Source organism: Vipera berus, assembly GCF_964194415.1.
Source record: "Vipera berus genome assembly, chromosome: 16".
Taxonomy (NCBI): Eukaryota; Metazoa; Chordata; class Lepidosauria; order Squamata; family Viperidae; genus Vipera; species Vipera berus.
The window spans coordinates 4,500,014-4,527,376 of record NC_138219.1 but is presented as its reverse complement, the minus strand read 5'-3'; the positions used below and the strand labels follow the sequence as shown (position 1 = coordinate 4,527,376).

The following is a 27,363-nucleotide window of genomic DNA, read 5'->3' as shown; positions in this document are numbered from 1 at the left end:
ACTGAACCTTTATTGTCAAAGTACAACATTGAGATTGGCTGAATTTAGATTGAAGACTCTCATGGAGGGATATAAGGACGGCTTCCTAACGGTCATTTCCTCCCCCACCCAAGCCCAACGGGGGCCACCCCGAATAAAGCCCCGCCGCTTTTTAAATTTGCTGGGCCCTTTAGAGCAGGGGGTCTTCAAACTTGGCCCTTTTATGACTTGTGGACTTCAACTCCCAGAATTCCTCAGCCAGCTTTGCTGGCTGAGGAATTCTGGGAGTTGAAGTCCACAAGTCATAAAAGGGCCAAGTTTGAAGACCCCTGCTTTAGAGGCCAAGCGGGAGGGCGGGGCTTTCGGGACCCGGCCCCGCCCCTTCATGAATAATGCATCGCCCCCAGGGGTTTAAAAGGCCGGAGGGGGGGGGAATTGAGGCGCATTTGCCGGCGCCCAGGCGAAGCCAGTTGCTCCTCCGTCCGTCCCGTCCCGTCCAGCCCGGCCCCGCCGCCCTCCGGACCGCCGCGATGTCGCTGCCCCTGTCGGACTACGAGAAGAGGAAGCAGATCAGCGTGCGCGGCTTGGCCGGCGTGGAGAACGTGACCGACCTGAAGAAGAGCTTCAACCGGCACCTCCACTTCACGCTGGTCAAGGATCGCAACGTCTCCACGCCGCGCGACTACTACTACGCCCTCGCCCACACCGTCCGCGACCACCTGGTCGGACGCTGGATCCGCACCCAGCAGCACTACTACGAGAAGGACCCCAAGGTGGGCCTCCCCCCCCCTCCTCGTCCTCCTCCGCCGACCCTCCTGCCCTACCTCGCGGGGCGCTTGTGAGCGCCGGCTTCGCCCCGCGTGGATCGCTCGCTCCCTCCCTCGCTCGGGGGCTCGGACTACAGCGCCTGTGGTGCCCAGCCGGCTCGGGAAAGGGGCGTGAGAAGACGAGCTTGCTTGCATGCCTGCTTGCCCGCCCGGGGTCCCGCGTTCCCAGGACCATCATCCCCTTCTAGGACGTCCTAGGACGCTCCTTGCTGGCTTCCTAAAACAGCCCTTCTGCACCCCGCGGCTTGAACCCCCAGCTCCTAGCATCCCTAGGCGTCCGGCTAAGGTGATGGACTCTGTAGTCCTTGGCATCATCCAGAGGAGAACAGCAAGGCTGCTGTTGTCTGCATCTGATTTCTCCCCCCTCCCCGGCCAGTTATGGGCAGGCAGGACTCCAAGGGGCTGTGGGGGGGGGAGGCGGTGTGTATGTGTGGGGGGAGAGATCAAAGCTGCAGAGGTGCCTATTAATAGCTCTATAGCATCGCGCAGGATGATGGGAAATCACAGCCCCACTTTGGGATGAGGGCCTGACGGGGGGGGGGGGGGGGAAGAGCCATCCATGTCTCATCCCCCTCCCTCCCACCAGCAAAGAATCCTTTGCACACTCGTGTGCAAAGCAGAACCACTTCGTGCAAAGCGCGGCCACCTCGCATGCAAAGCAGAAAGCCACTTCCCAAAGCTTCCTGCTTTTCTCTCCCCATCCTGCCACCCCAAAAAGGTCCCCCCCCCCCGCTGCAAGAGGGGCACTGGCCCTGCGTGGGAGGTCCTCTCCCCTCACACACACACACACACACACACACACAGCCACACACCCATGCAACAGCGCCTTGACTCTTTAAATTTAGCCAGCCTGACATTTGGCGTGAACTTTTGCTATTTGAATCCAGCAATGCTTGTGTCAGCAGGAGCCTTGCAAGAGATACTGGACACCACTTGCAAACTTGCGGAGGGCTGAGTTAGCTCAGCTGGCCAGGAAAAGGTCAGGAAAGGAGTTGCAGGCTGAGGGGGGGGGTCCCCTGGCACAGCTTGGGTGGGGGGGGTGTCTTGCAGCAGACAAAACTCTCTTTCTGGGGGTGGGTATTTGCCCAATTCCTAGGGTCGAGTGTGTATCGCACGATGCATTCAGTCCTTAAACACAGATGGGTTGCGTTCACACCCCATAAACTCAGGTTCTGCAGATGCAACCACCGAGCTTTTGCACGACTGAGTTTAAATACTGCGAGGCGGTCATTAAGTGAGTGGCATACAATTTTACCTTTTCCCACAGGCGTTAAGCAAATCACTATGGTTGTTAAGTGAACCGTGTGGTCGTTAAAGGAATCCATTCCTGCAGCCGGTGAAATAAAAACCAACGGGATGGCTGGGGAATTCTGGCAGCTGAAATCCACACGTCTTAAAATTGCCAAGTTTGGAGAGGCCTCTAATAAGCCATCATCGCAATGAGTGAGAATGTAATAAAATCTTGCAGTTACAGAAATCTCTTAGGATTTTCTATCCTGCTAAATTATTGAGGAAGATAGCTCTGTTCTCCTTTGTGCTTTCTGGGACTTTCGCTCCAGTTGAGTGTTTTTTTTTTCTTCTCCAAGTTTTTTTTAGGCTTTTGCAAAATTCAGGGTTTTCTCATCCAGGTCAATGCATTCTCCCTTGATATAAACCACGATACTATGACTCCACGCATTGCGTGCAAAGAGAGGTGTGGTTTACTTAACCGGCTTGATGGCAAATGTAGCATCCATCGGTGACCGCCTCGTCAAATGAGGCATTTTGGAGACCTTGAAAGCTTGAGGGCGGGCTGGGTGGACTTGTGCTAAAATTTTAAGCCAGATGACGCCATGTTTTCAGCTCTGGACAACTTCTCTCCTCAGAGTTTGCCACTTGGTGGTGACAACAGCGCTGGAAAACACAGCCCTTCAAAAATGGCCCACTTAGCGTGCCAAGATCAGCTTCAGATAAAAGGATTGAGGAATCAAACTCAGTTCCAATCGGCTGAGTCACATTAGTCCAGACATAAATGGGATTGTGTATGTTCACATGTGTTTGGAAAGTACAGCTGTTTTCTTAGTATGTCTGTGGAGAGTCTCAATCATCCAGGTCACGCTTGTCCCAAAGGTGCTTTTTTTCCAAAAGGCAACTGGACTTCCTTTGAAAACGTTTCACTTCTCTTCCAAGAAGCTTCCTCAGTTCTAACTGGTGGAGGATTTTATCCTCCCATTCCCCACCAGTCAGTCAGAACTGAAGAAGCTTCTTGGTTGAGAAGTGAAACGTTTTCAAAGCAAAAACATCCAAGTCCAGTTGCCTTTTGGAAAAAAAGCACCTGTGTGGTTTTCTTAATAGGCTGTGAGAATTGTCCGACTGTGCTGAAGCCAAATATGGCTTCTGATTTGGGCACCGTTTAATGTAGGAACGCACCATTGCATCCTCTTGTAATCCCCCTAACCCACAAAAGCTGCATGCACATAATACAGGTACTGTCCTTGACTTATGACCATTCATTTAATGCCGGTCCTTGCCCTTATGGCCGTTGCAGCGTCCCTACAGTCAAAACTTGGGCAGTTGGCAACCAGCATGCATTTACAACTGCCGCATCCCAGGGTTTTTACTGACACCCCCCTCCCCTTTCTTCCCCCCTTTCTTCCAGCGCATTTATTATCTTTCCTTGGAGTTTTACATGGGACGGACACTGCAAAACACCATGGTGAACCTGGGCTTGCAAAATGCCTGCGATGAAGCCATTTACCAGGTTTGGGAGCTTCTCTTAAACTGATTGGAGGTGGGGGGAGGAAACTGGGGAGGGGGCAGCTTTGGGGAAAGAAGTGATCACAGAGGAGGGCGAAAAAGTTTGCACAGTTCCCCCCCCCCCCCGTGTTTTGCATGAAGGGGAATGGTATGAAGATTTGGTCTAGTGGTTAAAGCACCAGGATAGAAAGTGGGAGAGGGTGAGTTCTAGTCCGACCTTCAGCATGAAAGCCAGCTGGGTGACTCTGGGCCAATCACCAGGAGACGGTGAATTCTAGTTCCACTTTACATACGAAAGCCAGCTGGATAACTTTGAAGCAATCACTCTGAGCCCTGGCCACCTCGCAAGGTTGTTCTGGTGGGAAAAATAGGAGGAAGGATTATTATTTATGTTGGCCATTTTGAGTTATTTGTAAAAATAATCAAGGAGGAACACAAACCAAGTATCGAAACCACCACCAAATAAAAAAATGTTTTTGGGTCCCAACACTGAAATTATCCTCCCTCTGCAGCTGGGCTTGGATATGGAGGAGCTGCAGGAGATTGAAGAGGACGCCGGCTTGGGCAACGGAGGACTCGGGCGGCTGGCAGGTTGGCATCAGCGACGGGCAGATCACGACACAAGAGCGCTCTCACTTGGCGGGCCAAAGTTCCTGCAAAGATCTTGCATGATTTTGCCTTTGGCAGCAAAGAACTTTGGCAGCCCTGTTTACAACTAGACAATTTTATTCAGGGGCGACGTTTTCATTAGCTGATCAAGCGGTGAGTTGCCGAAAACTTCTGCCTTGGAATAAAATTGAGTTATTTGTAAAAAAAAAAAAATAACGGCAGGATGCAAATAAATAAAAACAATTGGTTCGTTGGAAAAAGACGTTCCCAGTCTCTCCTAATTTTAAAATCCTTCCCATCTTGAAAAAAACCTTACCATAGATTGGGACCGCCAAAGGTCATCTAATCCACCCCTGAATTGCATAGAGGTGACCATCTAGAGTGGCTGTTTCCCACATCCCACTTAGCCCAGTTAGGGAGATTGATCTATAATGTATTCAAAATCCTGAGCTTTGTCATGTTGTTTTTGTACACTAGACTATTGTGCAAATTCAGCCTGGGTGTGTTGCATAAACCCATCCTGACGAGAACTAACAAGAGAGAGTTCTTAAAAATAAAATGCCATCTCATTTGAGTTGAGTGCAGCTCCTGAAATGGTGTCACAGACCCTCCATGGTGTTTGCTTGCCATTAATATGGAAGAGATTAACCTTGTCTGCCTTCGAAGATTTCCTGTTGGTCTCCTTTCCAAGTTTAATCCAGCTCCGTATTTTAAGGCCAATTCAGAGGAGCTTACAAGAGCCAGTGGTTGGCTCTCATACAGATTTGGGGAGGGGGGACCCTTGTGTCTCCAATGTGCCACCCCAAAGGATCACTTAGCCAGCGATTGCTACAACTCCTTCATTTCACGAGACAGACTGGGCCTGGTTCGCACAACCAGCGAAACTCTTAACGTGGCTTGTTTCTATCTTCTGTGCTATTGAACAAACCATGGTTTTAGATGTCGAGTGTCTTACTTCAAACTCACTTTAAAGCAGGGGTGTCCGACCTTGGCAACGTTAAAACGTGTGGGCTTCGAATCCCAGAATTCCCCAGCCAGCCATGCTTTAAGCCAGGGGTCTTCAAACTTGGCCCTTTTGTGACTTGGGGACTTCAAGTTCAGCAGGGCTGGCTGGGGAATGCTGGGAGTTGAAGTCCACAAGTCATAAAAAGGCCAAGTTTGAAGACTCCTGCTTTAGGCCAAGGAGATCTAGCCGGCGGACTTCAACTCCCAGAATTCCCCAGCCGGGAGTCAAAGTCTTAAAGTTGTCAAAGTTTAAAATGTACTTCAGCTTGGGTCTTGGTCTTCTTTCAATTCTGGTCACTGGTCCTCTTGTGGGTTTCCCCAGCTTGCTTCCTGGACTCCATGGCGACTCTCGGCTTGGCTGCTTACGGCTACGGCATCCGCTACGAGTTCGGCATCTTCAACCAGAAGGTCTTGGGAGGCTGGCAGGTGGAGGAAGCCGATGACTGGCTGCGTTACGGGAATCCCTGGGAGAAGGCCCGTCCGGAGTACATGATCCCCGTCCACTTCTACGGACACGTGGAACACGGGGAGGGAGAAGCGAAGTGGGTCGACACGCAGGTAAGCGGCGTTTGGTCAAGGCACAGGCGAGTCTCCGCGCACCCCCTGGCGTTTCTTCCCCGAAAGCCACAGCTTCCCAGGGATACAACCCATCGTTTCTCTTATCCAGCATTCTGGCTGCATTCACACAAGACCTTTCGCTTAACCTCCCGTCGCTCCTGTTCTGAGTTCCCACGGGACAGGAAGTCCTCGACTTACAGCAGGCTCCTTTAGTGACCTGTCCAAAGTTAAAATGGCACTGAGAAAAGTTACTGATGCCTGTTTTTCATGCTTAATGACTGTTGCAGCACCCCCCTGGTCATGTGATTAAAATTCAGACGCTTGGCAACTGACTCATATTTACGACGGTTGCTGTGTCCCTATATCTATCATTCCATTTATTTTTCTACCTCTCATTCTATTTATCTATCTCTGTTCTACCTATTATCTATCTATCTACCTAATTTATCTATCATATCTGTCATGTATCTGCCATCTCTATTTCTCTCTCTCTTCAATCATCAATCTGTCTATTCTATTGCTCTATATCTCATCTATCATTCCATTTATTATTCTATCTCTCATTCTATTTATCTATATCTATCTGTTGTTCTATTTATCTATCTACCTATCTATATCTATCATATATATATCTAGTGTTTTATCATTCTGTTCCATCATTCTATTTATATCATCCATTTATCTCATTCTCTCATTCTATTTATATCTATCATTTGTTGTTCTATCTCTATAACTATCTATCTATCTATCTATCTATCTATCTATCTATCTATCTATCTATCTATCTTATTAATATTGATAGACATAATATTAAACCACCAACTACTTAACTAAACATGATTAGATACGAAATCACGAGAGGGTGAAAACCGGGATGTTATACGTGCTGCAGCCAACCAAGGGATCTTTGGGGTGGATGCAAAAACCAGGTTTTGAGCGCTTTCTAGAAGGGTTGAGGCCAACCTCACCTCGCAATAAAACTCCAGCGGGCAGGTGCCACGGTAGGGAAGGCTCTTCTCCTGGTCCCGTAGGATGAGGCCCTCCACACACGCCTCTCCGGCCAGATCTGATGACCCTCTGGGTAGGTGTGATCAGGGAGAGTTGGTCCCTCACAGATCCAGGTAGGGCCTGAAAGGTCAAAACCAGCACCTTGATTTGACTTGGAAGCAAACCAGCAACCAGTGCAGCTCACAGATCCAAGAGGTAACGTGTGCCATCCCAGTTTGTGCCAGTTGAAGCTTCTGGATACTTTTCAAGGGCAGCCCCAGGTAGAGCACGTTGCAGTAGTCCATTCAAGAGGGGACCGGGACTTTCCAACGTTAGGATTTTAGATTCTGTCTGCAATAGCTCACGGAGCAGAATCCCTCCTAGGGACTGATCGTGGTTACTTATTCCCCTCCCCCTCCCTGTTTCCACGCAGGTGGTGCTCGCCTTGCCCTACGACACACCCGTGCCTGGGTATCGCAACAACACAGTCAACACCATGCGGTTGTGGTCTGCCAGGGCCCCCAACGAGTTCAACCTGAAGGATTGTAAGTAGCACCCGCCTGAGATTCGAACTGATCTTGGGTGACCCACAAATCCTGGGAACCCTGGGGAGGGGGGCTGGGTTGTTAAGTGAATTTTGCCCCACTTTGTGACCTTTCTTGCCACAGCTCTTAAGTGAATCCCTGCAGTTGTTAAGTTAGTAACACGGCTGTTAAGTGAATCTGGCTTTCCTGTTGATTTAGCTTATAAGTTGATCCCGTGACCTTAGGATACCGCAGCTGTCATAAATATGAGTCAGTTGCCAAGGGTCCGAAGTTTGATCACATGACCACGAAGTTGCTGAAATGGTCGTAAACAAGAAAAAGGGTGATAAGTCCCTTTTTTTCAGTGCCGTTGTAACTTTGACTGGTCACTAAATGAATTGTTGTAAATCGAGGACTGCCTGTATGGGGTGGATCCTTCTTCCAGGTTTTATTCTACAAAGACCTAAGAGAACCGAAGTGTTTTAAATCAAGGTTTCCCAACCGTGGCAAGTTTAAAACGTGTGGACTTCAACTCCCAGAATTCTTTACTCGCTGGGGAATTCTGGGAGTTGACGTCCATTCATCTTAAAGTTGCCAAGGTTAAGAAAGCCTGATTTAAATAGACAGGATAAATTCAGAAAGACGATGCCTAACCAGATTTTCTTCAGTTGAGGCACCAGCACCAAGAAGGCCCTGTTTCTAGCCCTTATGATCTTTTGATTTTAATTTTGAAGTATCCTCTGGTTAATTAAATTATATTAACTTATCTTTTTCTCCCCAATTTTTTTTAAAAAATATCTTCCCTTCTTCAGTCAATGTGGGTGGCTACATTCAGGCGGTGCTGGACCGGAATTTGGCAGAAAATATCTCCCGTGTTCTGTATCCCAATGATAACGTAAGTATTCTGGGCTTTCCCCCCCCCATGTTTTTTCAATGTCAGCAAGACACGTGGACTTCAGCCCCCAGAATTCCCCAGCCAGTATTTGCTAAATTCTAACTCCCGTGGTCCTAAGCCAAGAGGTTGGGAATGATGGGATATAAAATCCAAGACAAAGGAGGACATCCGTTGTAGGAGGCTGGACAAGGAAAGAGAACATTTGTTTCTTTAATGGCAGTTTGAAATGAAAATGAAATGAACCTTTATTGTCAAAGTACAACTATGTGTACATTGAGATTAGCTGAGCCTCCCTTTGTGCTCCCACCCCCCAACACACAGTGACAACAAACCCTCCATCCTACCACCCCATGTGAACCAACTACACCACACACCGGCCTCCCAAGTCAATTCTGCATAAGATTATGTCCCATTTAAAAGCCTAACAGCCCACGGATAAAAGCCGTTTTTCAGCCTGTTGGTACGGCTGGCTATACTCCTATATCTCCTACCGGATGGTAGGAGAGTAAAGAGATAGCGTCCAGGGTGTGAGTCATCCCTGAGTATTTTCCTCACTCTTCCAAGGCAGCGAGCCCTGGCGAGGTCATCCAGTGGTGTCAGGGAACAGCCCACAATGTCTTGTGCTGTGCTCACTACCCTCTGTAATACTTTCCTATCCGCGGCTGTCAGACCAGCATACCAAACCACAATACCATACGAGAGGTCATTAGCCGTTGTTCTACCCTGTTCTTCCGCCAGACCCTGAGAAAGTGAAGCCTCTGTTGGGCCTTTCTAGCCACCTGGGTTGTGTTAACTTTCAAGGTCAGATCTTCACAGAGGTAGACTCCCAGAAATGTAAAGGAGGAAAAGTCTCTCCACACAGTCCTCCCCGATGTAAAGTGGGGCAGGTTCCTCCTTTTTTCTCCGGAAGTCTAGCACCTGAAGTTGGCATAGCTTCAGAAAAAGGGACTTGCAATCCGTCCTTGGAGTTACGACCACGTGGGATCATAATTCAGGCACTTAGCAACCCACCTGCATTTGTGAAAGTTGAAGTCTCTTGTGGTCATGGGACCAGTTTGCCACCTTCCCAATCAAGGAGGCCAGATTTGCTTAACAAATGTGTTATTCGCTTAACGGCCATGTGCTTTACTTAGTGACTGTGGTAAAACGATCATAAAATCAGGTCCTCAGTCTCTTCTTCTCTGTGACAACTGCTCAAATATTGGAAGATAGCTGTCGTGTCACCCCAGTCCTTCCCTTCCTTAGGGTAAACACCCCTAGTTCCCTTAACCATTCATGATATGGTTTACCCTCCAGTCCCCTAGCTGAATAACAGAGTTCGAAGGGACCTTGGAGGTCTTCTAGTCCAACCCTATACCATTCCAGACAAGTGCCTCTCCAGTCTCTTGTGAAAAGCCTCCAGTGATTTAGTGCCCACAACTTCTGGTGGCAAGCTGTTCCACTGGTTAATTGTCCTCACTGTCAGGAAGTTTCTCCTTAATTCCAGGTTGCTTCTCTCTTTGATCAGTTTCCATCCGTTGTTTCTTGCCCTGCCCTCTGGCGCTTTGGAGGATAAGTTGAACCCCCTCTTCCTCATGGCAGCCCCTCCAATACCGGAAGACGGCTATCATATCTCCCCGTCCTTCTTTGCCCGGGACTAGACTTCTCTTCCTCTCTCTGCAGTTCTTCGAAGGCAAAGAGCTGCGTCTCAAGCAGGAGTATTTCGCGGTGGCCGCCACGCTTCAAGATATCATCCGCCGCTTCAAATCCTCCAAGTTCGGCAGTCGGGATCCCGTCCGCACCTCCTTCGATGCCTTCCCAGACAAGGTACCCGCACGAGCGCCTTGGCTGAGTGGCAGCATTGGCCAATCGGTGTCTCAGGAGGTCTGGCGGGGGGGAAGGCTCACCGGACGAGCCTCGGGGGTCAGTTTCTCAGGGGACCAGCAGAGACCCCAGCCCAGCTTGGGGGGGCGTGCTCTTGATTCAGCCCCCTTTTGAGCGGTTTGGACTCCTGTTTTTCCTCTCCTCCCTTCTCTGTGAGCAAGAAGGATAATGTCCTTGCTTCCTTGGTTATATGTCCATCTTTGGTCTCTGGCCAGCCGTGGGGCTTGGACCTAGAGGGTGCAAGGGGGGGGGGTTGGGGCTGCTTTGAGTTGCTTTGTTAAGAGAGAGGCTGGCGGAGAAGAAGCTGGTGGAAGCTGGAGGAATTATGTTAGATCTGTTGGGGGATTTGGGGTTCCGTCTTCTCAGCTGTAAAATGGGTCCAAGGACACACGCAACGAGAATGCCGGTTGGTGCAAGCTGAGCTCAGAGTAGAATACAGAATAACCAAGTCGTAAAGGGACCTTGGAGGTCTTCTAGTCCATCCATTCCCTCCGTTTGGTTGTGTTTGGACACCTGCAGGTCGCCATTCAGCTCAATGACACACACCCTTCGCTGGCCATCCCAGAGCTGATGAGGGTTTTGATGGATATTGAGAAGCTGGATTGGGATAAGGTAAGAGTCCTTAATTGTGCAAACCCCCCCCCACACACAGAGACTGTATGGCTCTTTGGCGTAGGAATTACAAGCCGAGCTGAGGAAGAATTAAAGTAGTTTAATGAAATGAGCATAAGAAATGACTGAGAAATATTTCTCAGTCAAATAGCCAAGCAGCGCAAAAAAAAAGGAAACAAAACAAATTGTCTCTTTCCAACTGCACCACAATTGCCACATTTGAGTTGTGTTTTTTGGGGGGGGTTTGCTCAATTTCTTTTTAAAAAATTATTTGCATCCTGCCTTGATGATTTTTACAAATAACTCAAGGCATTGAACGTATCCAGCACATCTTCCTCCTCCTATTTTCCCCACAACAACAACCTGGTGAGGTGGGTTGGGCTGAGAGAGACTGGCCCAAAGTCACTCAGCCGTCTTTCCTGCCTAAGGCGGGACTAGAACTCACCGTGTCCTGGCGATTGGCCCCAAATCACCCAGCTGCCTTTTGTGCCTAAGGCGGGAACTAGAACTCACCATCTCCTGGTGATTGACCCAAATCACCCAGCTGCCTTTCGTGCCTAAGGCGGGACTAGAACTCACCGTCTCCTGGCGATTGACCCAAATCACCCAGCTGCCTTTCGTGCCTAAGGCGGGACTAGAACTCACCGTCTCCTGGCGATTGACCCAAATCACCCAGCTGCCTTTCGTGCCTAAGGCGGGACTAGAACTCACCGTCTCCTGGCGATTGACCCAAATCACCCAGCTGCCTTTCGTGCCTAAGGCGGGACTAGAACTCACCGTCTCCTGGCGATTGACCCAAATCACCCAGCTGCCTTTCTTGCTTAAGGCGGGACTAGAACTCACCGTCTCCTGGCGATTGGCCCCAAATCACCCAGCTGCCTTTCGTGCCTAGGAAGATTGGTTGAAAGTTTGCACCTGTATTGTGCAAGCGATTAGCCTCTGAAGCAAACTTTCCTCTCTCCCCGCATTGCAGGCCTGGGATGTCACGGTGCGCACTTGCGCCTACACCAACCACACCGTGCTGCCAGAGGCACTGGAGCGCTGGCCTGTCCACCTCTTAGAGACCCTCCTGCCGCGCCACTTGGAGATCATCTACGAAATCAACCAGCGTTTCCTCGACGTGAGTGCAAGCCCTCCGAAAACAACTCATGGCTTGGGCAGTAAGATAGATCACTGTAGACTGCTCCTGGACAGGGAGAGCATCAAGATCGCGTGAAGTGTTAGTTCCGCTTTACAAGGCCTTGGTAAGGCCGCACTTGGAACGCTGCATCCAGTTTTGGTGGCCACGATGTAAAAAAGATGATGAGACTCTAACAAAGAGTGCAGAGAAGAGCAACAAAGATGATTAGGGGGCTGGAGGCTAAAAATTGGGTAGGTCTAGTTTAAATGAAGAGGAGGATGAGGGGGGAGAGGATAGCAGTCTTAAAATATCTCAGAGGCTGCCCCAAAGAAGAGGGAGTCAAGCTATTCTCCAAAGCCCCTGAAGGCAGGGCAAGAAGCAACGGGTGGAAACTAACCAAGGAGAGAAGCCACCTAAAATTAAGGAGAAATGTCTAATGGTGAGAGCAATCAACCAACAGCTTGCCTCAAGAAGTTGTTGGTGCTTCATCACTGGAGATTTTTAAGAAGAGATTGGATAGCAACATTTGTCCGAAATGTTATAGGGTCTCCTGCTTGAACAGAAGGTTGGACTAGAAGACCTCCAAGGTCCCTTCCAACTTTATTGTTCTATGTTTTAAGGGCCCAGCCAGCCAGCCAGCCAATCAAACCCATTTCCCAGCTACTCCATTCCAGCTGGTTCTCTGTTCTGTTCCTTCTTCTGCATCTCCGTTGCTATTTGGGTCCCTCGGAGAGATCTGGTGTTCTCCAGCTGTTTCCAGGGATAACGGTAGCATTCCCACATTACTCTTAACTCCGCCGCCACCGCCGGGCAAAGCCTCACCAAGGCTGTGTGAATCCAGTCAGTCCCTTAATGGCATCTTTGGGGGGTGGGGGTGGGCGTTCCCTGTCTTCTTCAGAAAGTCTACACCACTTTCCCGGGAGACCTCGACCGGATGCGTCGCATGTCCCTGGTGGAAGAAGGAAGCGTCAAACGGATCAACATGGCGCACCTCTGCATCGTGGGTTCCCACGCTGTCAATGGAGTCGCCCGTATCCACTCCGATATCCTGAAGGCCACCGTGTAGGTGTCTGGGGTCGCAGAGCGTGGGGTGTGTGTGTGTGGTTTTCTCACACAGAGACAAAGAAGAGGAGAGCAGATCGGAGCCTTGTCAAAACCGGGAACCACAGACTCCCTTGTGCAAAAGAGGGCTTGTGCAGCCCACAAAAATAGAACTGCAAAAGGGAGTGCAAAAGGGTTCGGCTGCTAGCCCTTCTCTTGAACCCGAGCAGGGACTGGAATCCCGGAAGCCCAAACTTCCCATGGTTAAGCCAAACGTTTGTTGAGTTTGGTCCCATTTTACGACCTTTCCCAACACAGTTGTTCAAGTGAATCACTGCAGTTAAGTTAGTCACGCAGGGGAGGCTTCTGGTTAAGACTATAATGAAGGTGGCTAACTCTATAGCTGAAGACAAAAATTCTACGATTTTAGTTAGGACTAAGCTCAGGATCTTGGCTAACTATTATTGAGGACAAAAATTCTAATTAAGATTTTAGTTAAGTAAGATCAGGTTCTTGGCTAACTCTATAATTGAAGACAAAAATTCTAATTAAGATTTTAGTTAAGTAAGATCAGGATCTTGGCTAACTATAATTGAAGACAAAAATTCTAATTAAGATTTTAGTTAGGACTAAGCTCAGGATCTTGGCTAACACTATAATTGAAGACAAAAATTCTAATTAAGATTTTAGTTAAGAGTAAGATCAAGATCTTGGCTAACTGTAATTGAAGTCAAAAATTCTAATTAAGATTTGAGTTAAGACTAAGATCAGGATCTTGGCTGACTCTGTAATTGAAGAAAAAGTTTCTAATTTAAGATTTTAGTTAAGACTAAAATGAGGATCCCAGCTAACACTATAGTTAAGATGAAGATTCTGCTTAAGACTTTATTTAAGAGTCGGGTGAGGATCCTGGGCTGCAGATGAGACTAAAATTAAGTCAAGTTAGGGAAAAGTTGAATTGCACGAAGACACTCAATGAATCCAAATGCAGCCCCACTAATGGATAATTCTTTGCCTTCTTCGGAAAGAAAATGTTGTTTTTTCTACTTTTTCCATCTTTGCTTGTCCCGTTGCCAGAAGGAAACAGTTCTCTCCACCCTGCATCGAACGCTCTAATTATTGCCACTCTCTTCCCCAGGTTTAAAGATTTCTACGAATTTGAGCCGCACAAGTTCCAGAACAAAACCAACGGGATCACACCCCGTCGGTGGCTGGTTTTATGCAACCCTGGGCTGGCCGAGGTCATAGCTGAGGTGAGCCTGCAATGAAACACCGTCTCTGCGGCAATCCATTCTTAGTTCATCCCCAAAATATTCTTTGTTGTCAAGTTTATGGAGGTTTTTAGGCCGGAGGTTTTTAGCTGGAGGGTAAAGATGGACCGATCGATCGATAGAAATTTGTTTACGACCTGTCTTAATAGCCGTTTGCTGCTCTGGTTTTTAATAGGTTTCCTTTTGAAGGAAAAAAAAATCCATGAAAACACCCATTTCCTTTTTGCCATTGGCAGTTTTCCCTACTATTGATCTGTTTATTTATAGCCTACTTTTTCTTGAAGATGGTGAAGTCCAGGAAGCTGGATGGAGAGAAAGTGATTAGCCCAAAATTACCCAGAGCGTCCTGGGATCGAGAAACGAGTGAGACATGAATATCTTAGTCAGCATAGTAATTTACCTGCAAAAGATTTTGTGTGTACTTTCTCCAAATATCTGTTTTGATCATTAATTTCCCATCCTACTTTTTTTTTTACTTTTCTCTAAACGGCAGGCAGTTAACAACAATAAATTAAATTAGATTAATTTGATTTGCTTGAAATCAAAATGAATGACTCGTTGAATGATTTGGCTGAAATCAAAACGAATTCAATTAGATTTACAAACTCTGTTTAAGATGCTAAGCCGAGTTAGTTGCATTTTCAGTTAAGGCCTATTGGTCATGGTTTACATTTCCTCTCCAGCGCATTGGGGAAGATTATATTTCTGATCTGGATCAGCTGAAGAAGCTTCTGAATTTTGTGGATGATGAAGGTTTCATCCGAGATGTGGCCAAAATCAAACAGGTGAGGAGGAGGGGGAGGGGGGCTTTTGGCCAGGCTGGCCCCAAATCCAGGTAACCCTCGACTTGCCGCCACAATCGAGGCCAACTTTTATATTGCTGTGAGAAATTTGTTAAGTGACTTTACGACCTTTCTTGCCGCAGTCGTTAAGGGAATCACTGCAGCTGTCAAGTCAGTCACGCGGTTGTTAAGTGAATCTGGCTTCCCCTGTTGACTGTGCTTGTCCGAAGGTCGCAAAAGGGGATCGCGTGACACCCCCCCCAGACGCTGCGACCGTCATAGATATGAGTCGGTTGCCGAGCGTCTGCATTTTGATCACCTGACCGTTGGGGATGCTGCAACGGTCACACGTGTGAAAAAACGGTCGTAGGTCACTTTTCCCAGTGCCGTGGTAACTTCGAACGGTCACTAAACGAGCAGCTGCAAGTCGAGGACTACCTGTGTACTATTGGGGCTGTTTTCCTCCAACCCATCCTGGTTTCTCCTTCTTTGCAAAGAAGCAGGAATTTCAATTCTGTTCAGGCAGTGGGCTCCAGCATGGGATAAATCTATAAAAAAAAGGCATCAGCCCCAACCAGAGCAGAGAATTACACGGCAACGCTAAAAGTCTGAACATCTGAATCTTGCAAGTCTAATTGTGCTGTGCCCCCCCCCCAAATACTCCAGTGAATCTGGGAGGTGTCTTGCCTGAGTAGCTTCCAAATGTTATCTCTGGACCTGGAAAATAGTTCAGCCCCTCCTTCAGGAGCTTTTGGGGTGTGTGTGTGTGTTTGCTGCTTGGCTTTTTCGTCTGGCCTCCGCTCAATCCCCTTCCTTGTCTTGTCTCTCCCCCTCCCCACTTTTAGGAGAACAAGTTGAAGTTTTCCGTCTACCTGGAGAAGGAATACAAGGTGAAGATCAACCCCAGCTCCCTCTTCGACGTGCAAGTGAAACGGATCCACGAGTACAAGAGGCAGCTGCTCAACTGCCTGCACGTCATCACCCTTTACAACAGTGAGTGCCGGCCTCCGGCTGCGGCGATGGGGCAGCCAGATGTGGGGAGAATGAGCCCCCCATCTTTGTTTGGACAGTGGTTGAGTGTGGCATTCTCCAGATGAAATTCAGATACTTTGTGGCTTTTTGCCTTCCTTTCTTATCTTTGTCTCCTTCCCTTGCTTTTTCTCTCCTTCCTTCCTTCCTTCCTCATTCCCATCTCCTTCCTTCATTTCCATCTCCTTCCTTCCTTTTTTCCTTCCTTCCTTCATTTCCATCTCCTTCCTTCCTTTTTTCCTTCCTTCCTCATTTCCATCTCCTTTGTTCATTTCCATCTCCTTCCTTCCTCATTCCCATCTCCTTCCTTCATTTCCATCTCCTTCCTTCCTTCCTCATTCCCATCTCCTTCCTTCATTTCCATCTCCTTCCTTCCTTTTTTCCTTCCTTCCTCATTTCCATCTCCTTCCTTCATTTCCATCTCCTTCCTTCCTTCTTTCCTTCCTTCCTCATTCCCATCTCCTTCCTTCATTTCCATCTCCTTCCTTCCTCATTCCCATCTCCTTCCTTCATTTCCATCTCCTTCCTTCCTTCTTTCCTTCCTTCCTCATTCCCATCTCCTTCCTTCATTTCCATCTCCTTCCTTCCTTCTTTCCTTCCTTCCTCATTTCCATCTCCTTCCTTCCTCATTTCCATCTCCTTACTTCCTTCTTTCCTTCCTTCCTCATTTCCATCTCCTTCCTTCCTCATTCCCATCTCCTTCCTTCATTTCCATCTCCTTCCTTCCTTCTTTCCTTCCTTCCTCATTCCCATCTCCTTCCTTCATTTCCATCTCCTTCCTTTCTCATTTCCATCTCCTTCCTTCCTTCCTTCCTCATTCCCATCTCCTTCCTTCATTTCCATCTCCTTCCTTCCTTCTTTCCTTCCTTCCTCATTCCCATCTCCTTCCTTCATTTCCATCTCCTTCCTTCCTCATTCCCATCTCCTTCCTTCATTTCCATCTCCTTCCTTCCTTCTTTCCTTCCTTCCTCATTTCCATCTCCTTCCTTCCTCATTTCCATCTCCTTCCTTCCTCATTTCCATCTCCTTACTTCCTTCTTTCCTTCCTTCCTCATTTCCATCTCCTTCCTTCCTCATTCCCATCTCCTTCCTTCCTTCTTTCCTTCCTTCCTCATTCCCATCTCCTTCCTTCATTTCCATCTCCTTCCTTCCTTCTTTCCTTCCTTCCTCATTCCCATCTCCTTCCTTCATTTCCATCTCCTTCCTTCCTTCTTTCCTTCCTTCCTCATTCCCATCTCCTTCCTTCATTTCCATCTCCTTCCTTCCTCATTTCCATCTCCTTCCTTCCTTCCTTCCTCATTCCCATCTCCTTCGTTCATTTCCATCTCCTTCTTTCCTTCCTCATTTCCATCTCCTTCCTTCCTTCCTCATTCCCATCTCCTTCGTTCATTTCCATCTCCTTCCTTCGTTCCATCCATCCCCAAATAACCAAGTGTGCATTTTAAGCTCAGCTCCTTTCAATCTTGCAAATGATTTTGTGGCTTAATATTTTCTGGCCAGCCCAGCCCAACCTGGTTGATCAATTATTTCATTATTGCCAGATTTAATATTTCCCCCCCCACCTTGATTTTACTTTGTCTACTTTGAGCCCACCCCACCACAACGCTCATTTCCCCCCCCCCCACACCGCAACGCTGTGATGAGAGAGACTGACTCAGCTGGCTTTCAGGCCCCTGGGAGGACTAGAACTCCCCCTCACCCAGTTTCTAGCCAGCCCCTTCCCCCCTGCCTCAAACTGCTGCTTCTCAGAAATAGCAAAGGGGGGCAATAAGCTGACTTTGTAATAATGCCGCTTGGGGGCCCCCAAAAGCCCTAATAAGCATGCATAGACATAGAATGAAGGCTATTGCTAAGCACATTGGTTTGTGCTTAAATTGTAAGCCGCCCTGAGTCTTCGGAGAAGGGCGGGATATAAATGGGATTAAAATAAAAAATAAAAATAAATAAATGCTTCCGACAGATGAAACTCTTCAAAGAACCCCCCCAGGCATTGTTTACTTTAAAGGAGGTGTGTGGCATGAAACCTGGATGTGGGTGAATGCAGGACTTCTGGCCGGGTTGGTTGTGCGAATCCTGCCTTTGAAAGGATTTGCAAGGAGAGACTGGAGGCTAAAACATACAAGGAACGGCTGCTGGAATTGGGTAGGTCTTGTTTAATGAAGAGAAGGACGAGGGGGGGGGACGGATGTGATAGCAGTGTTCCAGTGTTCTCAGGGGCTGCCCCAAAGAAGAGGCAGTCAAGCGCTTCTCCAAAGCTCCTGAAGGCAGGACAAGAAGCGACAGATGGAAACTAGTCAAGGAGAGAAGCAACCTAGAACTAAGGAGAAACTTCCTGACAGTTAGAACAACTAACCAGTGGAACAACCTGCCTCCAGAAGCTGTGAATGCTCCAACACTGGAAGTTTTTAAGAAGAGAGTGGACAGCCATTTTTCTGAAATGGTATAGGGTTTCCTGCCTGAGGAAGGGGGTTGGACTAGATGATCTCCAAGGTCCCTTCCAACTTTTTTATATTATTATTATTATTATTATTATTATTATTATTATTATTATTATTATTATTATTATTATTATTATTATTATTATTATTATTATTAAAATTATTATTAAATCCGGGAAGGCTGAGCATCCAGGAAGGTGCTGGTGAAGGAACCAGAAGGGAGAATTGAGGGGGCCCAACTTTGCAGGGCGTCACTTTGTGGACCCGCCTCTGTCTCTCATCTGACTGTGGACTCTTCTTCTCTCCCCCCCCCCACCCCTCACCCCCCAGGAATCAAGAGAGAACCTAACAAGCACTTTGTGCCCCGGACCGTCATGATTGGAGGCAAGGTGAGAATGGAAAGCCAAAGTTGGGGAAGATGGGAGTTGGGATATTGGAGGCAGGGGTGTGATCTGGGGATACAGGGGATACATCTGTCAGCTCTACCAAACAGAACACGTGACCAGTTGAGCTAATTCGACTTTATTGTCAGGCTATGTCAGGGGTCGGCAACCTCGGCTCTTTTATGACTCGTGGACTTCAACTCCCAGAATTCCTGAGCCAGCATAGCTGGCTCAGGAATTCTGGGAGTTGAAGTCCACGAGTCATAAAAGAGCCGAGGTTGCCGACCCCTGGGCTACGTTAATAGGACCTGCAAATCTGAAAGTACAAATTTTCCTCCGTCAATTTTAATCCACCACAGCAGCTCCTTCCTAAGTTTCTTCCACTGCCTCTTAGGCCACTGAGGGCTGTTGCCTCCTCTCCTAGCCAGCCTCTTTTTGCTTTGTCCCCCAAGGTTGTTCACACACTGCACTGTTACAGCATCTGCCCAAAGCTGAAAAGAGTTCCTTTTTCCTACCACACTTTCTCCAGACCTTTTTTTTTTTTTAGGAACGTTGGTTATGAAAAACACAGATTAAATTGCAGGTGAATCCTTGGCTTACGAGCGTAATTGAGCCCCAGATTTCAGACAGTGGCTGAGTGAGTTTTGCCCCGTTGTACGACCTTTCTTGACACAAGTGTTAAGTGAATCCCTGCAGTTGTTACGCTAGTCACACCGTGGTTAGCTGAATCTGGCTTCCCCCCCTTTGACTTTGCTGGTCAGAAGGTTGCAAAATGAGCCCGGGACACGGCAGCCGTCATAAATAGGAACCAGTTGCCAGGCATCAGAAATTTGGTCATGTGACCATGGGGACGCTGCCAAGGTTCTTAAGTGTGAAAAAAGTCGTTACGTCACTTTCTTCAGTACTGTTGTAACTGCGAACAGCCACTAAACGAATGGTTTTAACTTGAGGACTAACTGTATAAGAATTCCAGCCTCGAACCAGCGTTTCTCAACCTTGGCCCCTTTAAGATGCCTGGGCTTCAGTTCCCAGAATGCCCCAGCCAGCATGGCCATGGCTAAGATTTCTGGGTGTTGAAGTCCACACATCTTACACTTGCTGAGGTTGCCGAACACTAAATTAAGCCAACATTCTCTGCTCCAGAGGCAGAACAAAGTTTTGAACAGGATGCCCGGACCATCCGCTCCTTTTATTTATATATATATATATACAGGGCTTTTTTTCTCATAGAACGCTCCGAACGGAGTTCCGGCACCTTTTTTGGATGGAACCTTGTAGGGTAGGCAAGGCGGGTTGTATAACGTTGCTCCTACACCTTCAATTCTACGCGGGGAAAAACCCGAATGACCAAAGATCCACATACAAATACCCGCGAAAACCTCAGAAAACATATATATATATATGTTTAAAATTTACACATATATATGTATATATACACACACACACATACATATATAAAATTAATTGATTATTTTATTTATTTATTGAATTTCTATACCGCCCTTCTCCCAAAGGACTCAGGGCGGTGTACAGGGCAATTAAAATACAACCTACAAAAGTTAAAAGTAAAATTAAATTCATTAGCCCTAACAAATAAATAGTTTAAAATAAACCCCAAACCCTTAGTCCAAGCCGGCCTGTTCAAATAACCAGGTTTTCAGATCACGGCGGAAAGAGCGAAGGTCGGGAGCCATCCGGAGGGGGGGGTGTCCCCAAAGGGAGGTTAAAGCCCCCTCTTATCGCCACAGGCGGCTCCCGGCTACCACGTGGCCAAAATGATCATCAAGCTTGTTACCTCCATCGGAGACATCGTGAACCACGATCCCACCATCGGTGACCGACTCAAGGTGATCTTCTTGGAAAACTACCGAGTCTCCATGGCTGAAAAAGGTATGTCTTGCTTTCTGGTCCCGTCTTTGGCTGGGATCTCCTGGCGTGAATTGTCAAGGAAGGCTTCTTTACCCAGTACGGTGTTAAACCTTGGAACTCACTGCCACAAGATTAGACGAGCGGAATGTACCTCTCTCCCTCCAGACTCCTGTTTTCTTCCCTTGCACTGGGGAATGGTTTGACAGATAGGCAGAAGAAAATTCAAGGTGTCCTGGCTTGTTTTGAAGCCAGATCATCCCACCACCACCACCTCGAGCTTCACATAGGGTGTTGTAAACGTCTTTAATTTTAGGGGGGGCTTCGAAATGGAAACGATGAGATTTGCAATGCAATGAGATTAATTCTTGAAAAGTACATGAAGGTCTGATGCAAGTCAAGTTGGAGTCTTGGGGATTTCACTGACAACTTTTAGTTCTTGGCATTTCCTGGTGGTGTCCTGTCCTCCCATTCACGTTCCGAGCTGTAAGCTGTGCAGTCCTATAGCTTCAGCACGCAGCCACGGAGGGCGGCTCATGAAAGCAGCTTCCTTGGTTGCTAGAATTCTGCAACAGTTTTTAGTCATGGCTGGAATTTGATAGGGCTACTTTCACGAGCTCTGGGCAGGTGCGCCATCCGTTGCCAGCGTGCGTGGTGAAGAATTGCGCCGTCTTAGAATCCAGCTGTAACCTTAGGATAAGATTTCTGTGTTCGGCCAGCTTGGTTAAATGGTGCCCGCTTTCAGAGGTGGCACCTGTGCCTCCGAATCCTGCCAAGGATGAGGGATGCCCAAAGAGGTCAACCACTCTCTCTGGAGATTCTCAGTCCTGTAGGTTGTCCCAAAGGTGCTTTTTCAAAAGGCAAGTGGACTTCCTTGTTTTTCCTTGAAGACGTTTCGCTTCTCATCCAAGAAGCTTCTTCATTTCCGACGGAATGGTGGAAGGATGGAAGGGTTTATATTCTTTGCAGTCATCTGTTCGTTAGTACTCTTTCTGAGAGTCGTTGAGGCCGCTTGGAGGTTTATCTGTGCTCCCAGGGTCACCTGAATAGTGCAAATGGGTGTGGAACCTCCTTGGAACTCCTCAAAGGAATTTCAGTGTGTTTACAACACGGTCCTTTTAGCAGTTCCAAGGAGCTTCCACACCCATTTGCACTATTCAGGTGTCCCTGAGGGCACAGATAAACCTCCAAGTGGCCTCTTAGAAAGAGTACTAAAGATCAGATGATTGCAAGGAATACAGATACTTCCACCTTCCACCATTCAGTCAGAACCGAAGAAGCTTCTTGGATGAGCAGGGAAACGTCTCCAACGGGGGAAAAAACAAGCAAGTCCATTTGCCTTTTGAAAATCACCTTTAGGACACTCTCTAGAATGATGTTCCAGCTGATCGATCCTTGAACTGATTGACCCCAGCTCTTCTGATTTCCTCATGCAGTGATCCCCGCAGCTGATCTCTCTGAGCAGATCTCAACAGCCGGTACTGAAGCTTCGGGAACCGGGAACATGAAATTTATGCTGAACGGGGCTCTCACCATTGGCACCATGGACGGCGCCAACGTGGAGATGGCAGAGGAAGCCGGCGACGACAACCTGTTCATTTTTGGCATGCGCGTGGAGGATGTGGAGGAGATGGACAAGAAAGGGTAGGTGGCAGAGGAGGATGGGATCTTTGTTCCAGGCAGGCACAGGCTGAGCAGGGGATTGGTACTAGATACAGGGGTAGGCAACCTTGGCTCTTTTATGACTTGCGGATTTCAACTCCCATCATTCCTGAGTCAGCATGGCTGGTTCAGGAATTCTGGGTACTGAAGTCCACAAGTCATAAAAGAGCCAAGGTTGCCTACCCCTGGTCTAGAAGACCTCTAGGGGTTCCTTCCAGCCCTAGGATTCCATGAGTCCTAACTGGCTTAGTGAGGCTAAAATGGGCACCAGGATATTTTCATTTATTTCTTTAGCAGATAGCATCTGCAGAGGTCATGCAATCACTGATACATGGCCGTCCTCGACTTCCAACCGCAATTGAGCCCAACATTTCTGTTGCTAAGTGAGGCGGCTGCTAAGCGAATTTGGCTCCCATTTTACGACCTTTCTTGCCACAGTTGTTAAGTGAATCGCTGCAGCTGTTGGTCACATGACTGTTAGGTGAATTTGCCTTTCCCCCTTGACTTTGCTTGTCAGAAGGTCGCAAAAGGGGGGGGGGTCACATGATCCCAGGACACATTTGGCTGGCTGGGGAATTCTGGGAGTTGAAGTCTTACAGTTGCCACGGCTGGAAACCCCTGCCTTCAAAACATGCCCAGCACACTAGGAAAGGCTGAATGCCATTTAGTCACCATTCACGCCCGGCTGCCCTCCGAAGGGGAATCAGTTCCAAGAACACGCAGCCCCCCCCCACTTTGTCCTAATAAACCTCAGAGGCCATTGTGAAAAAAATACAGCCGAATCCAGGTTTCCCCAGCAAAAAGCGACCGATCGCAGCTCCCATCGTTCCCAGCAGCCGTGCCTGTGAGAGGGATGATGGGAGCTGCCTTCCCACACGTTGAGAAGCCCTGGGGCAAAAGTCAGATTGGATAGTTTTTCTCCAAAAGAGCTGGTAAAATAGACCTGTTTTGTTTTTATCTTTTTAAAGTTTTTTTTCCTTCCTTCCAGTAGGGAAGCTAAGAAGGGCCAAGGGTGCAGGACGATCATTTTGGGCTAAATAAACCCTGTTTTTCCTCACAGCTACTGCGCCAAGGATTATTATGATCGCATTCCCGAACTGAAGCAAGCCATCGATCAGCTCAGCAACGGCTTCTTCTCACCCAAGCAGCCGGATCTCTTTAAGGATATTGTTAACATGCTCATGTACCATGACCGGTGAGAGCGAACCCATGCATGTTCCTTTTCCTTTAAGGCTGTGTTTCTCAAGGTTTTTTTTAAAAAAAATACATTTGTTATTGCTTTCCAAATACGAAGAAATATTGGACAGCCAGGGCTGGACTAGAAGACCTCCAAGGTCCCTTCCAACTCTGTTACTCTGTCTGTTATTCTGTTCTGTTACTCTATTAGTAACAGGGGAAAAAAACCCCAGAGGAACAAAGCACAATGATACATGCATTATTAAAAACCACAAGTGCTTAAAAAATGAAAACAAAATACAACAAAAAAAGTTAAAATATAGTATACCTCTTACAACAATAAATGGTTGCCATTCTATATAGAATTATCTAATGCATGTATTATGAATATATGTATTATACTAAACATTGATTTGTTACATATATATGCATGTAATAAATATGAATGTTTTTATATTTTGTGAGTGAACAGTTATTTACAAAATATATATTTTTATATTTTGTAAATATTTGTTAAATATACATTTACGCTTGCATGATAGTGATGTAAGTGTATTAGAACACACACACACACATACATTACATAGAAATGCTTTTTTTAACCCACTGTATATATACATGCATCCCGTATTTTGTTATGCTTATCCATACAAAGTCTACATCTATAGGCAATTTGCTCATAAATAGCAAGTATAGTCAGGCCTTTAATTCACTGAATAAATGGGGCCATATATTTAGCGTTTCCCAACTTGGCAGCTTTGAGATGGGTAGACTTCAATTCCCAGAATCCCCCAGCCATCTTGCATTGTGGAAGTCCACAACTACTGGCTGAGGCATCCTGGGAGTTGAAGTCTTCCCCCCCCCCCCCAAATCTCATCAGGATCTGTTTTTGGGTGTCACTCAGGCTTTCTCTTCTGTCATTGAGCTGGGTGTCCAGCAGGGGGCAGCTTAAAGCAAAGTTTTAAGAATCCTAACTTTTTAAATCCTGGGAATTTCTTAAATTTTGCTGGGAATCAAAGGCAGTCTTCTATTTTCACCCATGCAGGAGACAAAACAGAGGGCTGAAATTTTTCCAAGCGCAGGTTCATGCCAAAAGTTAAGAAACAACAGCAACAAAATGGACAGCTAGCTCGGTGCCTCTCAACCTTAGCAACTTTTAAGACGTGTGGAATTCAGCTCCCAGAATTCCCCAGCCGGCGTTGAAGTCCACTCGTCTTAAAAGTTGCTAAGCTTAAGAAGCACTGAGCTACAGGCTGGACAGCCATCAGTCAGGGATGCTTTATTCCAGATCAACGGGTTGGACTGGATGACCTTAAAAGACCTCACTTCTGCCCCCCAGCATCTTAATGAGCAAAGTGGGCTTCCCAGTAACCACCTTTTTTCTTGCTGCAGGTTTAAAGTTTTTGCCGACTACGAAGCTTACATTAAATGTCAAGAAAAGGTCAGCGCCCTTTACAAGGTGAGTGTGCTCCAGGATTAGTGCCGCCAGCCAGCCTCCTTGGAATCAGGGGACGTTTGAGTCAGAAGGACCCCCTAAGTCGTATTCGCTACTATCTAGCTAAGGCTGGTAAAGAGAAGCGTAATGTTGTTAAATTTTGCATTTAGTTAATCCAGTTCATTAAATTAAATTTAGCATCCAGTTCTGGTCACCATGATATAAAGAAGATGTTGGGAGTCTGGAAAGAGTGCAGAGAAGAGCAACAAAGATGGAGGCTAAAACATAGGAAGGCTAAAACATAGGAAGAACGGTTGTGGGATCTGGGTATGACTAGTCCAATGAAGAGAAGGATTGGGGGTACGGATGCTAAAATGTAAGATTAAAAATAAAACAATACAAATTGTAATGCGGCTGCACGGGTAGTGATGGGAGCACCCCGATACTCCCATATTACACCCCTCCTGCGTGAGCTGCATTGGCTACCGGTTGCCCTCCGGGTGAGATTTAAGTTGCTGGTACTTACCTTTAAAGCCCTACATGGCTTAGGTCCGGGATACTTGCAGGACCATCTGCTGCCGGGAACAAATTCCCATCATCCAGTACGCTCACACAGAGAAGGCCTCCTCAGGGTACCGTCAGCTAGGCAATGTCGGCTGGCGACCCCCAGGTGGGGGTCTGGCGCTCTGTGGGAGCGCCAGCCCTGTGGAACCAGCTCCCCCCCGAGCTTCGGATGGCCCAAGATCTCCGGTCCTTTCGCCGCAGCCTCAAAACACTCTTTTTCCACCTGGCTGACCTGGACTGACAGGGATTTTAATTATATTTTTAATTTTTAACTCTAACTTTTAATTTATTTTAATTTTAATTTTAATTTATTGTACAGAGGCCTTTAATTTTAATTTTTATCTTAACTTATGTATTTATTATATGTTACTGTTGTTAGCCGCCCTGAGTCCTTCGGGAGATAGGGCGGCATATAAGTCCCAATAATAAATAAATAAATAAATAAATAAATAAATAAGATACAAGCAACAAAGTTATATTCATCAGTAGATAAGGAGATAGGTAATAGGAAAGATGGGAAGAATAATAGTAATCAGCCTTACCAAATAGTTTGATGTGTTGTGGGTATGTAGTTGTTTAGCAGAGTGATGGTGTGGAGGGGGGGGGGGGAACTGTCTTTGTGTCTAATTGTTCTGGTGTGCCCTGTAGCCTCGTTTTGAGGGTAGAAGTTGAAACAACGTATGTCCAGGATGTGAAGGGTCTGTAGATCTATTTTTCACAGTAATATTTTCTTTAAAACTGTGAGAGCCATTTCTCAAGAGACCGCAAGTGCAAATCTGTAGTAAGTGCATTAGACAAAGGGCTGTATTTTTTAGGCAATTGGATTACATCCCTCCCGGTGGTGCATTTTTTCCCCCCCTGGTTTTAATAGTTTTGATTTTGTTTGTGATGTGACTTATGGTTTGATGAAGCCTGCCCATCACACTCATAAGTTGCGAAGGTACTTATATCTGTTAGAATGAAAAATGGAAGCTTTCTTTCTTTCTTTCTTTCTTTCTTTTTTCCTTCCTTTCTTTTTCTCCTTCTTTTCCTTTCTTCTTTCTTTCCTTCTCTTCCCTTTGTTGTGTCCTTTTTCTTTCTTCTTTCTCTCCTTTGTTCTCTCATCTCCCTTCCTTCCCTCCCTCCGTTTTTTCTTTTTCTTTTTCTTTCAATTTTCTTTCTTTCTTTCCTTTCTCACCTACCTACCTACCTTCCTTCCTTCCTTCCTTCCTTCCTTCTCCTTTTCTTTCTCTCTCTTAGTTTGGGCTATTTTTTATGCATTTTGTAAAATTTCAAATAAAAATCTATTTTTTAAAAAAAGAGGAGATAGGGTTTCCCTTCCGTCTCTCAATTTCCTTGTTGCTGGCCTTCCGCAGAACTCCAAGGAGTGGACAAAGAAGGTGATCCGGAACATTGGGACTTCCGGAAAGTTCTCGAGCGACCGCACCATCGCCCAGTACGCCCGCGAGATCTGGGGGGTCGAGCCCACCCGCCAAAAGATCCCTGCCCCCGACGATCCTCGGGAATGAGCACCCACCATCCTCTGTCTTACTGCCCTGGGGGGGGGGGCTCGGCTACAATGTGGATCTCCATCTCTGCCAAGCCCCCCCCCAACCTGCCACCGAGGGGAATGTGTGGGAAGGACCCCTCACCTTCCTAGCCCCCCCTCGGTATGTATTTTTTTAAAAATTCACCATCACCCTTTCCTTCACACAGTATTTTGCCTGTGCTTCCTTCCCTTCTTAGTGTGAGAAAAAGCTGCTTTTGCAGCTTTTTTTGGGGGGGGGGTGTATCTGCAAAAGACCCACCAGGGGAAGGAGAGTTGGCTGTTCAGCTCAGCAAAAAAACAACAACAACGACACAATCCTTCCGGTCATTGTGAAATGAGGAAAGGGGTTGCAAACCGGAAGATAGAAGCAAAAGGAACGTTTAAAAATAAATAAATAAAGCTTTTAAAACACTCCTGACTGGTAGAACATTTTTTCCCCCTGCAAGTTTTCTTTCTTTTTTTTTAAAAAAAGA

The 27,363-nt window shown here is 47.0% G+C and overlaps 2 protein-coding genes across 5 annotated transcripts in view; one reads left to right on the top strand and one right to left on the bottom strand.

Moving 5' to 3' along the window:
- Nucleotides 1-27,363, bottom strand: part of LOC308675189 (uncharacterized protein) — a 37,099-nt gene that overhangs the window by 364 nt on the left and 9,372 nt on the right. For 2 of the 4 annotated variants that reach the window (XR_014028084.1, XR_014028085.1), the window contains 2 exons: nt 6,683-6,842; nt 5,722-5,931 (listed from right to left, as the gene is read on the bottom strand). The gene's annotated coding sequence lies outside the window, so the exon portion shown is untranslated. Of the gene's footprint in view, nt 1-5,721; nt 5,932-6,399; nt 6,843-27,363 lie in introns of those variants that run through there. The other 2 variants (XR_014028083.1, XM_081340244.1) reach the window with 2 other exon arrangements.
- Nucleotides 411-27,301, top strand: PYGM (glycogen phosphorylase, muscle associated). The gene is made up of 19 exons (XM_081340213.1): nt 411-752; nt 3,445-3,546; nt 4,055-4,133; nt 5,479-5,714; nt 7,135-7,246; nt 8,038-8,120; nt 9,783-9,926; nt 10,503-10,595; nt 11,569-11,715; nt 12,614-12,777; nt 13,895-14,009; nt 14,711-14,812; nt 15,655-15,802; nt 18,607-18,665; nt 20,408-20,549; nt 21,962-22,169; nt 23,248-23,382; nt 24,756-24,822; nt 26,718-27,301. The coding sequence occupies exons 1-19, from the start codon at nt 510-512 to the stop codon at nt 26,868-26,870; spliced, it is 2,532 nt and encodes an 843-aa protein (XP_081196339.1). The 5' UTR covers nt 411-509; the 3' UTR covers nt 26,871-27,301.

Coding starts and splice junctions, on each gene's coding strand:
- PYGM (XM_081340213.1), top strand. CDS start 510: ATGTCGCTGCCCCTGTCGGACTACGAGAAGAGGAAGCAGATCAGCGTG. Junction 5,715..7,134: donor CGAAGTGGGTCGACACGCAG/GTAAGCGGCGTT, acceptor GTTTCCACGCAG/GTGGTGCTCGCCTTGCCCTA. Junction 8,121..9,782: donor TTCTGTATCCCAATGATAAC/GTAAGTATTCTG, acceptor CTCTCTCTGCAG/TTCTTCGAAGGCAAAGAGCT.